This window comes from Phodopus roborovskii, unplaced genomic scaffold (assembly GCF_943737965.1).
Source record: "Phodopus roborovskii unplaced genomic scaffold, PHOROB, whole genome shotgun sequence".
Taxonomy (NCBI): domain Eukaryota; kingdom Metazoa; phylum Chordata; class Mammalia; order Rodentia; family Cricetidae; genus Phodopus; species Phodopus roborovskii.
In genome coordinates, this window is record NW_026125391.1 from 20,465,240 (window position 1) to 20,479,650 (window position 14,411).

The following is a 14,411-nucleotide window of genomic DNA, read 5'->3' on the forward strand; positions in this document are numbered from 1 at the left end:
AATGCAACATATCTCAAGTATTTCAACATGGAGTGAATATATAATTTATTTGGAGATAACTTTCATTTTTATAATGTTTTCTAACAAGATGTTATTGAGTGAAGTATGTATTTGATGGTTATCTTATGTTGTCTATCTTATATTGGACTTGTCACATTTCAAGTGGTCCTTCAACACCACAGTAGTAGTATTCACCAGCTCTCATTTTCTGAACTGTTTGGAGGGAAAAAAAAAAAAAAAGCCCAGCCAAGTATAACAATAATGTCCAAATACCATCATTACTCTAATGGGGGAGTAAGTCCATTAGACATAATGACTATATCTGAACAGCAGCCTTTTATTACTTGGCGCAGGTTATTAGCCATTGAGGCTTGAATGAGGTACCCAATGGGCTATGCATTAAACACATTTCTTCCTTCATAACCCTCTTCGTGTCGCCCAACAACACCGACACATTTCGGGCAAACTATAAGCTGCCTATCAAAGGACAAATTCCAAATTACATCTTGATCTTTACACTATATATGGTTCCCTAGAAGCCCTTTGAGCCCCTTCACAGACTCCCTACTTAGGACAATTTCTCCTTCCATGGCCACCTATTAGAGGTCTCCAGATATAGTGTAGCCCACATAAAAGGGCTGAGATGTATCCCTTTGTCAGCAAAAAGGTATTTTAAAATTTTCAAGGACAGAGTAGTGGGAAGTGCAAGAAAGTAGCAGCTGTAGCTGCCATTCTTTGGAAAGACAAATGTATACACTTTTCTTACCCCCTCATCATCTCTTTTCTTTGTGACAGTGTTTGGGAAAGTCTGTCTGTCTGTTTCTCTCTCTGTATCTCCCTCTCTCCCTCTCCCTCTCCCCCTCCCCCTTGTTCTCCAGGGAAGTAGAGAGTTGCAAATTTACCATGAGTTCTGGGCATCTGAACTAACAGTCTGGGAGAAGAATGACAATGAGCACAGATCCAATCGCTTGCTCTAAACTTGGTCCAATAGACACTTAAATTTCTCCTTGTGGTTGTGTATTCAATACCTAGCACACATACCTTAATTACCATTGGCTCCTTTAACATTGTACTTTCCGTACTTATTTTGGTATTTGTGTTTAATACATCTCTTATATCTTTCCATCAATCTGTAAGACTACAGGGCACCTTGGCCATGATTTGAATATAACATTCAAGTGAGTCTGAGAATACACACTTCTCTGATTTCATCGCGGCTTTTGACCAAAACGCCAAATATGGCATTTGAAGTCTTTTTATTGCTCTTAGTATGTATTGACCAGTAATGTCTAATCAATTGATGAACATCCCTGTGGTGTATGAAGTTTCATGTTAAGGAATGAAAATACGAACAGTACCAATACAACCCTTACAAAGTTACCAAGATACGTACTAATAAATGGACTTCAATTACTAAAAGCATCAAGGCTTTTGACATTTTGTCAACTTTTAAATTATCAAGTACTTTTTTATGTGTTAATTGTAATTCACATTCAACAGACTGTTTTGAAGAATTGATGACATTGTGAGATTTAAAGCCTTTTCCCAAAAGGCAAATACAAATGTTCTGTTTATTTTATACCCTCCCTCACCTACAGATGCAACAGTTGGAGAGACAAGTTATCGATGCTGAACGTCAAGCAGAAAAGGCTTTTCAACAGGTAGAGCATAATTTAATTCTTACCTGTCTCTATGCATATAAAGATTGTTTAGCACAAAATAGTAGGATAGAAGTCAACCTTCCTGAATATTTCATCATTTTGGCTATTATGAGCTCAAGTCACAGAGTGAAAAAATTGAACTCTTTTGTTCCTTTAAAGATTTTCCAAGAGGGAAAAAACAATTTTGATGAAAATATATTTCTAGAGAGAAATGTGATTTTTAATAGAAATCCCGACTGCAATTAAGTTTTATATATAATATGTTCATATCAGCTTTATATATTATATAATAAAGGGTTGAAAATGATATGAATTCCGTATTGTAGAAGAATTAGTAAATAAACTTAAAGCCATGAACTGTTGAACAACTATTTCAAATCATTTTACTGAAAGCTAATAGAGAAAATGCTTAAAATTATGTTAGGAAAACATGCACAAAATTGTGTATTTCATATATTAATATTTATGGGTAAGAAAAGTCAAATCCATGACTTTAAAAGTAATCTGAGAGGAAACTAGAACTTTGCTTAAATTGCAGCATTAAGAATGGTTACTAGACAGTGGTGGCACACAACTTTAACCCCAGCTCTCAGGAGGCAGAGGTGGATCTCTGTGAGTTCAAGGCCAGCCTGGACTACAGAGTGATTTACAGTATAGCCAGGGCTACACAGAGAAACCCTGATATGACAACAAACAAAACAACAACAAAAGAGAATATTTTCATTTATTTTTTAAATACTGCTTTGATTCTTTAGATGGGTTGGTAAGTCACTTAGCCCATTCTGGGCCTTGAGAACATAAGTGCATGGTTTGGATGGGTACACCCAGGTTTAAAGTTCTTTCATAATCTCAAGTCAAAATCTCCAATTCTTTTTTTTTTTTTTTTTTAATGAAAAAACTATCACAGTCGCTCAAACCAACAATTTCCAAATGCTTCAATACAGAATGCACAGTACATTTGTACTGCCCTTAGGCCTGTCATCTTTTTGTCTAGAATCTAGACCTGATTTTACCTGGCAAATTGTTAGAGTGGCTATACCACTCAAACCTAACCCTTAATTTCTTGTTCATATTTGAAAAGAAGTCTTACAGTTGTATTACATGAAACTTTAAGCACATATAAGAGGAGGGACTATATAACGGGCTCCCGGGAGTTAGCTGACTTGTGCTTTTTCTTATTACTAGCCACTTGTTCCCTCCACTCAACCCTACAGGGATTGTTTATTTTGAAGCATATACCAGATATCATGTGATTGTAGCCATGAAGAAAGTTGAGTGAAATCAGAGCAACTGATCTAAAAGACTCTTCGAAATCCCAACCACAATACCATTGTCATGCCAAAAATATTACCAAAATTTCCTCAGGAAGCTAAATACCATTCAGAATTCTCCCAAACATCTCATAATTGCTTCTGGTTTTGTTTTTCTTTAATGTGTACTTTGTTGTGTGTGTGTGTGTGTGTGTGTGTGTGTGTGTGAGAGAGAGAGAGAGAGAGAGAGAGAGAGAGAGAGAGAGAGAGGACACGTGGATGCTGGTGCACACAGGGAACAGTAGTGTTGGTTCCTATGAGAGCCTGAGTTACAGGCAGTTGGTGCTGAAAACTGAACTTGAGTCTTCTCGATAAACAGTATGATCTATTGACTGCTGAACCATCTCTCCCGCCCCATGTTATTGTTTTTTAATTGGGTTGAGGTTCATATAATATAAAATTAATTATTTTAAAACAGACAAGTCCTGTCTTTGGGACCTGAGCAGCTCAAGTCTGCTTGAGCTAGTTCCTTGCTGCAGAGTAGCTTAGGGATTTCAAAATCAAAGAGGCTTAGGGGGAATGTTTCCAAGGTATGCTAAGTGGAGTAAATATGAATTTACCCAGAAGGAAAAACCCGAGAGCACAGAGTAGTCCACACTGGAGTGCCTATGTGTAGATATTTGAGAGTTTATTTAAATCAATTTGAACTCGTGCTCTCGCTCGCTCTCTGTGTGTATTTTTATTTTATGTGCATTGGTGTTTTGCTTGTATGTATGTCTCTTCAAAGGTGTCAGGTTCCCTGAAACTGGAGTTACAGACAGTTGTGAGCTGCACATGGGTGCTAGGAATTGAACCCAGGTCCTCTGGAAGAGCAGCCAGTGCTCTTAACCACTGAGCCATCTCTCCAGCCCCCTGGTAGGTGTTTGTTACAGGCCAGTCTCTGAGTAGCTAACATTCTCGTCTGGTTAAGGTTAAATGAATGGAAAAAGAACTGGGCTGTTTTCCGTGTGCTTGTGGTAGGACATTTTAAAAGGGCTGTTTGTTCCTTCCGTAGACATCTTATTCATGGTGATTACCAAGGAACTTGGTCATAACAGGACCAGCTGGCAGGCCAGATGCCTGTGACTATTTTGTGATTTTTTTCCCCTGAGACTTTGCACATTTGCCAATATTTTTCTTGCCTCAGAAAGTTGTTCATCCAAAAGTAACAGCCACCTTTAAAAGAGTCATACGACAGTGATACATCCAGGGATCTCTGTGATGTTTACACACCACACAAAGAACACGAGACTGTGTTCTTTGAAATAAAGACGTGGCTCCAGGTCCTAGCTGTCCAGAGCTATAGACCTTTCCTAAGTAATGAAAGCGCAGTTGCAGGCAGCAACCAAGTGTGGTTTCTCTCTCTTAATAAAAGGAGACTGAAGTGTTTATCTAATTATTCTCTATCAATAAGAACTCGGGAGTCAGATATGGGGTGAAAAACCTGAATGATCAGAGAAATGGCTGGGAAGTGACCAGTGACCTCTTCTCTCCTTCCTCCATCCAAAAGGGACAAGAATCTCTATAAGCCCCACCCTATGACTTCCCATGTCTCTCTCCATGTCCTTGGTCCTCCAAAACCTCTATGGCTAAGTTTGGTCAGCTAGTAGCTAGCTCCATCCTCAGATTCAAAGTGAACTTTGTTGTCTGTCTCGGGAGTGTCAGAGTGTGGTCAAAATATCCCACAACAGGAGACTAGAGGTGAACGTCTGTCTCTGCCGTTACATGGTTTGGGGGAGTCAGATCTTGTATTGCTGTGACAAATAACCTGAGAGAAACTGTTTACAGAAGATTGGGGTGGGGGGACTTGTGGTTTCAGTCTCTGGTTGGCTAGCTTCCACGGTGAGGTAAAAACATCAGGACTGAGAGTGCTGGAGATGAGTAGAGATGCTTACCTTTTGGTAACAGCGAGAAAGGGAGTGCGGGTGGGTAGAAGAGACAGCAGAGACAGAGAGAGAGACAGAGAAACAGATGCACACCGGAAATATAAGAATGCCACCAGGGAACTGGAGCTCTAAATTCATGCTCTCAAATGACCCTTCCTTCAGCCATGCCCTCCCTTCATCAATAATGCCATCAGTGGATTAATCCATTCCTGAAGTCAGGGTTCAGCCACATCACAGTGGCTGGGTCTACAGGTTTAAGGCCAAGCCTTCAACATATGAGCAGGTTGGGAGGTACTTCTTATTTAAACTGTAAGGTTACTTATACTTTGTTCACATTCTTTTCTGTCTGCTCTGACACATGTGTATGTGTGTGTGCGCGTGTGTGTGCGTGTGTGTATTTGTGTGTGTGCGAGTGTGTGTGAGCGTGTGTGTGTGCACGCGCGCGTGTGTGCATGTACACACACAAGCTCATGTGCATGAAGAAATAAAAGTTCAGTGTCAGGTGTCTTCCTCTCCCTTTAAATTCTTTAAAAATTTACTCTTTTGCAATTTCATAGATGCATACATGTGATCAGATCATATCTACCTGTGTCACCTTACCAACTCCAACTTCTCCTGGACCTCCCCTCGACAGCACTGGCCCCCTCCAACTCCACCATATTGTCATCTTTCCTCCCTCGCCTTCTTTTTCTTCTTCCCCTCTGAGTTCAATTAGTCTAACTGTGCACATGGGTATAGGGCAGTATCCACTGAACCATGAGCATCCAACCATGGTCCACAGGACAGAAGAAAGCTGACTCTCTCCTTCCTGGTGGCCATCAACTGCCAGCAACTACACAGCTAAAGGTGGGATCTAGTGTTGCTCTTCATTCTCCACATTAGAGTGTTGATTGGCTTGATCTTGTGGCAGCAACCGTGGCTGGTGTGGGAGGAGTCAATGAGTCCAAGGGCCCAGTCACGTCCAGAAGATGTATTTTCAAAGCAGTCTTCTGGACCTCTGCTCTTACACCTCCCACTTCGGAGCCTTGGTTGGAGGAAGTGGTATAGAGAGAGATCCCGCTTAGCGCTGTACACCCCACAGTTGTTCTCTGCTCTCTGCTTATGAGTCTTTATTAACCACCACATGGAGAGGATTACTCGATGAGGTCCTCCTCATGTTTTGAAACAGAGTCCTTTATTGAACCAGGCGCTCGTGGATTTGCCTAGACTGGTGGACAGTAATCTACCTTCCTCCTCCTTCCAGGCACTGGGAGCTGCCATGCCCAGCTTTTCTGTGGATGCTGGGGATCTGAAGTCAAGCCTCACGCTTGCAAGCAGGCACATAACTGACGGAACCTCTCTACTTGTCTTTCTTGAGGTTTACCTTCTATTACTTTATTCTCAGAGGGGAGTTGCTATATGGTGTTGGGCTCTACTTTCTTCCTACTTATTATAGCTACAGAATATCCTGTTTATACCCGGAAGGATGTTTGGAGATTATTTACTGTCTGTTTTTCTCCTGCTGGGCTATCATCCATGGAGAATCTCTTTGTCTTTGGTATGAATTTTTATTGCTCATCAAGGAAAATCACTGCTTTATGTTAAAGAAGCTAAAACTAAGGTCACTTAAATTATTATTTGAAGAGCAGAATACATTTTCTTCCTGTTGTGAAACTCTGCTTTTGTCTTCAAACTTTCCAGCTGTGTGTGTTCGTGTGTTTCTTAAAACAGTCTTGGCATTTGAGTCCAAGTTACATTTGCACAGTGAACCCACAGTTGAAACCTGGTATCCATGTTTAAAAAAATAAAACCAAACATACTTCACAGCTTCCTGCTAAAATTATCTTTTAGTCCAACATGTCTAAATGTCAACTGGCTTTAAGGACTCATTACGATTTTTCTGTTGTTATTAAAATGATGGGGAGATTTGCTTTTGTTTAAACAGTCATCTTTAATTTCTCAGATGTGTTCATTTTTCTTTTTTATGCCTGTGATCGCCAAGCTTCTGGTAAAATGACGTTCTTACCTACTAAGAATATTATAGTGGTATTTATTTATAGAACACTGTGTAGCAGTCTCAACACTTCACTTTCCATCTATCACAAACACCTCTCTCATTTAGACCTTCCCATGCAGTCTCATGTGAGGCTTCCAGTGCTTGGCTCTCTACAGTGTGGGGATCAAGTTCAGAATCTGCAGAAAGAGAAAAGAACCAATCAGAAAGTGGTGGCGACAAGTCAACCTCACTGAGTTGGGTATATTCACACAGTCTGTGAGCAGACATAGCACATATACCCTTTGGAGATTCTGTATGCCTCTGTGTGATCTGCAGAAGATCCAAGCAGGGTCTGTCTGATTTAGACATTTAAAAATGAGACCGGCAGTGGTGGTGCACTCCTTTAATCCCAGCACTCAAAGGCAGAGGCAAGCAGATGTCTGTGAGTTCCAAGCCAACCTGGTCCATGGAGCTAGTTCCAGGGAAAGCTAGGGCTGTTACACAGAGAAACCCTGTCTCCAAAAAAACCAAAAAGCCAAAATCAAGCCAAAACAAAACGAAGCATGGCTCAGCCACCAGCCTCACACCTGTTACACTCACTAACCGTATACTGTACTGTTGAGTTGTGTCTGATTACACTTATCGTGTCTCTTTCCATTGAAGTATAGCTTGGATGCAGAAGAGATCTGAGGGCCTGTTTTACCCACTGAGTCTTCCTGCTGGAACTGGAGACCATTCATTAAGTGTATAAACTAATGAGTCCTCACTGAATGCCTTCTATTGCCTGTATTTGGACTCATCTCAGCTTTAAATTTCCTTTCTTTCCCTTTCTTTCTTTCTTGCTTTCTTTCTTACCAAAGTTCAGTTTTCTCCCCCAAAATGTGTTATTATCTAGGCTGTCTAAACTGAATCTTATCTCACCACTAACCATCTTTCTTTATATTTCTTTCTGGACTTAATATGGAGAGATGGGGCTAGAAACCTTTGCTTCTGTATGAACACTCTACACATTGCTCTAGGAAGCATGTGCCTTATCCTATGTAACCAGAGCCGTCTGGTGATCTCCAGTACCCACCCTGAAGGTAACACCACTTGTCGAGATAGTCTTCAGATTTTAAAATCATCATACTACATTGTACCTTGCTGTTTAATAGTTTTCACTTTGCGACACCGTTTAAGAACCTAATGTTAAAGTGAGATTCTAAGCCTAAAATTATGATACATTAAGTATGGCATAATGCTACTATTTGACCCTCTGAATTTAGGTACAAGTTATGGAGGAGAAACTAAAAGCAGCTAATATCCAAACCAGTGAGTCAGAAACTCGGCTTTATAAGAAGTGTCAAGATCTGGAGTCCGTAATGCAGGAGAAGGATGACATCATTCAGAACTTGGAGCTGCGGCTTGAAGAACAGGTTAGGGAAACTGTATCATCAGCCGTATTAATATGTGATTGTTAATGGGTAATTAAAGACCTAGCTGAGACCTGTTTTTCTCTTACTCATGGGATTATGTCATATGTGTTAGTAACAGGTACAAGTAAAAATGCCATTCCCTTCATGTCTTGGGTGACTCCAGGCTTCAAGGCAAGATCTAGTACTTTTTACTACAAGCCTCTGTGTGTGTGTGTGTGTGTGTGTGTGTGTGTTACTATGTGTAGAGGTCAGAGGGCAACTTACAGGAGTTGGTTCACTCTTCCGCCATATGGTGACAGAACTCACATCAGATGGGGCGCAAGGGCCTTTACTCATGGGTCATCTCTCTGTTCCCAGATTTAATAGTTTTTTTTTTTTAGATGTGTCGATGTTATTTAACATTCAGACTTTAGAGTTTAAATGGGATGTTTTTTGTTTGGGGGGATTTAGTGTATAAAAGGTATTTATGTCCATAAAACATTTGCAGCCAAACTGAGTATGGTGGTCCATGCCTGTAATCCCAGAATCCTGGAGGCTGACGAAGGAGGGCCTTTAGTGTGAGGCCAGTCTGGACAGCATGATGAGGCTATCTGTCTAAAGAAAAAGTATTTACAGACTTGACACGAATCATCCTCCTGTTCAGAAATGTACAGTTTTCAGCTGCCTCATTTGAGCATATAGAGTACTGTAAGTGTTAAAACAAAAATTCACTAGGAGCTGGGTAAAATGTCTCATCCCCATCATCCCAGCACTTGAGAGGCGGATGCAGGAGGATTGCCATGAGTTTGAGGCCACCCTGGGCTACAGAGTAATACCTTTAAATCAACAAATATTTGCATTAGGATCCAATGGCTACATAAGTAGCTATTTAATATCATTTTAATGCGACTACTATGTTTGTTAAATGCATTAAAATTCTATGGTGTGGGTTTTTTTTTTTTTCTAGCAGCCCAAACCCCACCCATTGAGATTTATATGCTATTCACATTCTCTGTAGTTTTGTGATCGGGTTTTTAACACTGTTAATGTGAATTAGAGTTTTTCTGTGTTTGTTTTTCTGGATTTTTTTTAAATTAGTGTTTGAGGGAGAAAACAGCCCTGTTCCTAAGTGGATTCTTCCCCCTACCTCAGTTGATCCCATTCTACTGGTCCTGGAATGGTTCATTTTGTTTATATGTTTAGGGAATTCACTTTGTTGTGTGAGTACCAGAGAGGAAGAGAGAAACGCCATTCAAATTAGCAGTGCTTGCAGTACAGTTTCCTGTTGCTTCAACAAAACACCTCACAAAAGCAACTCGAGGAAGGAGCAGCTTTTTATCTCCATCATTTTCCCCTTTTATTCAGTTCAAGGCCCCAGGCAATGGAATGGTGCCATCTGCATTTAAGGTGGGCTTTCCCATTGATTCACCCAATCCTGGAAATCCCTCAGACATGCCCAGAGGTTTGTCCCCATGGGTCAGGTGTATCATCACACCTGCATGGGCTTATCTGCTGAATAGATTTTCTTTCCTTCCTTCCCTCTCCTATCTGTTTTGGTTGTTTCTTTCTTTGTTTTCTGTGTTAGTAAGATCTCCTATTTCAGGATGGCCCTAGACCTCATGATCTTCCTGCCTCAGCCTCCAAGAGCTAGGATTATAGGCATGGACTGCTCTGCCTGGCAATTTTTGGCTTTTAAAAAAATCTGTGTTGATTTGGAGGTAAATGTATTAACCTGGAAGCAGGTCCTAAGTGGATTTGCCTTCTATATTTTACAATGTGATTTCTCGAGCCAAGGAGCTTATGTTTGACCTAAACAAGTTGTTGATGTTATTTCAGAAGCAAGTGAGAATACAAGAAGCTAAAATAATAGAAGAAAAGGCGGCTAAGATCAAAGAATGGGTAACAGTTAAGTTAAATGAGGTATTTGTTGCTATATTTTTTCTTTATTATTAATTCTTTTGATTAAAGTCTTCAGAATATACAACCCTAAGCAAGACATAAAATTCTAATCAGTTAGTTGATTATAGCCTTATATATTTTGGTGAATTTGAGATAGACTGCTTTCATTTTAATGTCTATTATACTTTTAAAATTAAAATATTGATAGATTCATGGTGGTGTTTGTAAATAACCATATTGTAACAGATTAATTTTAAATAATTATGAATATTGCATGTACGTATCATAAAATTAGTAGGGTTGTATCTGAGGAGCATAGACTAAATTCTGAAATAGTTTTAAAATTATAGTGGGAAATGCATAAAGATGGAAACTTTTAGTTCTGGACAAATATATATTAATGACATAATTGTTAAGGTTCATAATCAGTGCTGATAAGTTCACCCCTTTTAAAATAGAGTAATTATGTACTGTTGTCTTCTAAGTTTTATAGTTTATTGGTGCACTTTGAAATTGCTATTTCTAGATTAAATAATATGATCATGCTCTTTTAGCTGGAAGTGGAGAATCAGAATCTTCGTTTCATCAACCAAAACCAAACTGAAGAGATAAGAGCAATACAGTCAAAGTTGCAAGGTATGTAGATTTCTATTAAGATAGCTTAGCTGGATTTGTTGGCATAGTTTACTATCATTTTGCATCAGTGTTCATCATTTTGCTCATATTTTAAGGATCTAACTATGAATATCATGTAAGATGCTATTGTCAGCAAATGAAAAAGAGTTTCTCCTACCAACCTGAATCCTGTACCCAAGGGATGTTAGACTGAGGAATCAAAGGCAAAACAAACAAACAAAAAATAAACCCATGACAACAAAAAAAGACAAATAATGATATATCAATTTATCAAAGTGTCTATTATATAGGAAAACATGACTGCATAGTAATTTTGCCTTTCTCTCCTAAAAGACAATCATGCATTTAAGGTCCAAAGAATCCAGTTTGTTGAAACTACTATATGTTAATGTCAGCCTTGCAGTTCAGGGATCACAGGCAACTGGTGCTGACTCCAATAGCGTTTTGGTCCTTCTAAGCCATGTAGTGCTACATGGCTCTGTTAATATTGTTGGAACAGAGAATGGTAGCGGTATTTGTGTTAGAGGTTTGTACTTCAGCATTCCAAGACTTAAACTTTGGCCTTGGAGAGAATAGACCCTTTTAGCAGGATTAACAAGTCAGCAATGTGGTTTAGTTAGTTGTACCTGCATTAAAGGTTTCATGCATTCTGAAGATGCCCCTGAATTTGACGTTCTCTGAAGGCAGCTGGGGGCTGTTCTGTGAGTTCTCATGTGTCTACTCTGGTTGTTGCAAATGCCCCAAAACTCAGTTCACTCACACATTATCAGCTGGGATTAGAGGTGTCAGCCACTACACTTGGCGAGGATGTTAATATTTGCTTTCATTTCCTCCATCTGAATGATTAAAAAAAAAAAAAAAAAAAACTGGCACTGTAATAATTGATCTTAAGGTCCATATTGAGAATTAAGGTTTCCTGTTTTCCTGACACAAACCTTCTCTGAGATAGATTAGATGAACCAATTCTATTTGCAAAAGATTGTTAATATCAATGATATCCCTGGCTTGTAATTCTAGTCTTCATTGACAGTCTTTTGGGTTTTGTACAATAAAAGGTTCTGATCCTTGGATACTAGGCTTAGACTGGACCATAGATACCATATATATGCTAGATTTAATGTATTTACAACATGTATGTAATAACACAAACTGTCTATATGGACAAAACATATGTATATGTCACAACACAGAATGTGTGTGTGCGTGCGCACATGCACATGTGATTTTTCATCCATATCCACAGAAGACTGATTCCAGGATCCCATGGATACCAAACTCTAAGGTCCTTAAATAAAATTGCCCAGGATTTGCACATAATGTGTTACACACATTCTCCTGTAACTTTAAATCATTTTCAGGTTACTACAATAAAAGGTAGATGTCGCCTAATTATTTCTTAGATTGTATTTTTAGAGAATCATAGTACAATATCTGTCCATATTAAGTAGTAGAGACAGTTTTCTTTCTAAGTATTTTTTATTCACATTGGCTAAATTCGCAGCCGCAGGGTCCATGAAATTTAGGACATAATATACATAATTACTATATGATTGTGACTCAGTTCTGTGATAGTTTACCAACTAAAGTACTTTAAAGATACCTCTGAACAAATACGTTAGAAATACTTTTCTTTATTATCAATTGTTACTTAGCATAACACATTTCATCTTCTATTGCTTTCCAAGTGCTCTGAAATTAACTTGTTCAGGAACTTTTCCTCCTGGGATCTCCATGCCCCTGATCTTTCAAGCAACAATGTAAAGAGTCATAAAGATGGGTTAAACTAATGGTTCTCAACCTGTGGGTCATGACCCCTTTGGGGTTGCACATCATACCCTACACATCAGATATTTACATTACAATTCGTAACAGTCGCAAAATTACAGTTATGAAATAGCAACAAAAATAACCTTATGCTTGGGGGTCACCACATGAGGAACTGTATTAAAGGGTCACAGCATTAGGAAGCTTGAAAACTACTAGATTAAACCCACCATTAGCAATCCAATGACTGAAGTCAGGTCACCAGGACTGGCAGCAAGTGCTTTTACCCACTGACCCCCAGCCCGGCGCTGGTGGTCTCACACATGCACGCACGCACGCATGCACACACATACATACACAGAGAGAGGGGGGGGGTAGGAGAGGGAGATTTGGCATGTTAGGGTTTCCATTTACTATGCACTGGTCTTTTTTCTAGTGTTGAGTGGTTTATTCAAGCCCTTCTGCACTTTCATTCCATGTCTAACAAACAGCCCTAAAAAATCCCACTCCATTTTGCTCCCGACCTTGCAGAACTCCAAGGGAAGACGGTATCCTGCGTCTCCACACCGAAGCTTTCAGAAGGTCAGCACCTGAGCAGTTTGACGTTTGGGTGCTTCTCATCCCGAGCAAAGAGTCCTCCTCATGTAGTCAGATCTGAGGAAATGAGCAAGATGGCATCTAAAGAACCCGAGTTCTCTGAAGGAAAATGCGTAGAAGGTACTTACGGACTCTGGCAATCTACCTCAGCCTTTTTGTTTAAAAAAAGAGAAAACATCACTCACAAAGATTAATCCGAATTAAGCTTGGTTCTCCCTGATACCTCCATACTTCCAGGGAATATTTAACAAGAGCCTTATAACACTGTACTTTATATCTAGTTACATTGTGCCTTAATGTAGGCTTTTTCCAGGGACACAGAGGAGCAATTGATTTCCAGCCATCTTAGAGCTTTCTCCTGCAGCAGGTGGAAAGGTATTTAAAATATAAAAGGTTATAATTCTAACTACAAGGTACACATTTTAACCCAGTTTCAGTCTTCATAGCTTCTTGATAATATTTTTTAAATGACCTAATATTAAACACAAAATCAATACTGGGATACCAGATACATAAAGAAACAAACACTTGGTGGTGGGGGGGGATACTTTGATAACTACTTTCTTTGTTACCTCAGAGAAGAAAATATGCCTAGATAATCTGACCCTGGCCCTGCATGAAGATTTCTGCTACTGTCTTCACAACTACACTCTGAATTTTGCCTGCTGTCGCAGCCTGACCAAACACCCCAAGGGCAATCTTTTTTGTTGACTTTCCCAACAGTTGGAGGGAAGGTTGAGTTTGCAACTTAGTTATGCTGGGATCTGGTTTCCTCCCAGTGCATGAGAAACATGGTAGTGCTGAAAGCTGCCACTCCGCTCGGTTTTGACACTCTGAAAGCGATACCATGCTTTCCCAGTTACCCTATTCCCTGCTGTTACTGGCATTCCTTTTACTTCTCCAAGAAATCTTTCTCCTCTCCTTCCCAACTGCTACAAAGGGTGTCTTTGTTCAGCCTCTCGCTCCTTACTTGTGAAGCTCATATTTATGTCTTCAAAGTTCCTTTTAGGCCATTTTCTATGAAGCTATTGGTGCGTTCCTTTTCTCATGGTGCTAACAAATGGAATCTATATCTAAAGACATTTAAAGAGTTTTGGTTTTTTTTTTTTTTTTCCCTGAGACAGGGTTTCTTTGTGTAAGAGCCCTAGCTGTCCTGGAACTTACTCTGTAGACCAGGCCTGCCTCTGCCTCCCGAGTGCTGGGATTAAAGGCATACTATTCTTATAATACACATTGCAATTGCAGTTAAACCAAGAGTAGAAGAAAGTTTTTTTTGTGAATTTGCACATTTTACATATTGAATTGTGGAC

At 39.6% G+C, this 14,411-nt stretch overlaps 1 protein-coding gene across 2 annotated transcripts in view; it reads left to right on the forward strand.

Annotated features, from left to right (window-relative positions):
* The window catches only part of Plekhh2 (pleckstrin homology, MyTH4 and FERM domain containing H2), a 91,567-nt gene that overhangs the window by 28,085 nt on the left and 49,071 nt on the right, over nucleotides 1-14,411 (forward strand). For both annotated transcript variants that reach the window (XM_051175186.1, XM_051175188.1), the window contains exons 3-7: nucleotides 1,599-1,661; nucleotides 8,077-8,226; nucleotides 10,042-10,125; nucleotides 10,659-10,740; nucleotides 13,036-13,221. In XM_051175186.1, coding sequence (XP_051031143.1) covers nucleotides 1,599-1,661; nucleotides 8,077-8,226; nucleotides 10,042-10,125; nucleotides 10,659-10,740; nucleotides 13,036-13,221 — 565 coding nt within the window. The remainder of the gene's footprint in view (nucleotides 1-1,598; nucleotides 1,662-8,076; nucleotides 8,227-10,041; nucleotides 10,126-10,658; nucleotides 10,741-13,035; nucleotides 13,222-14,411) is intronic.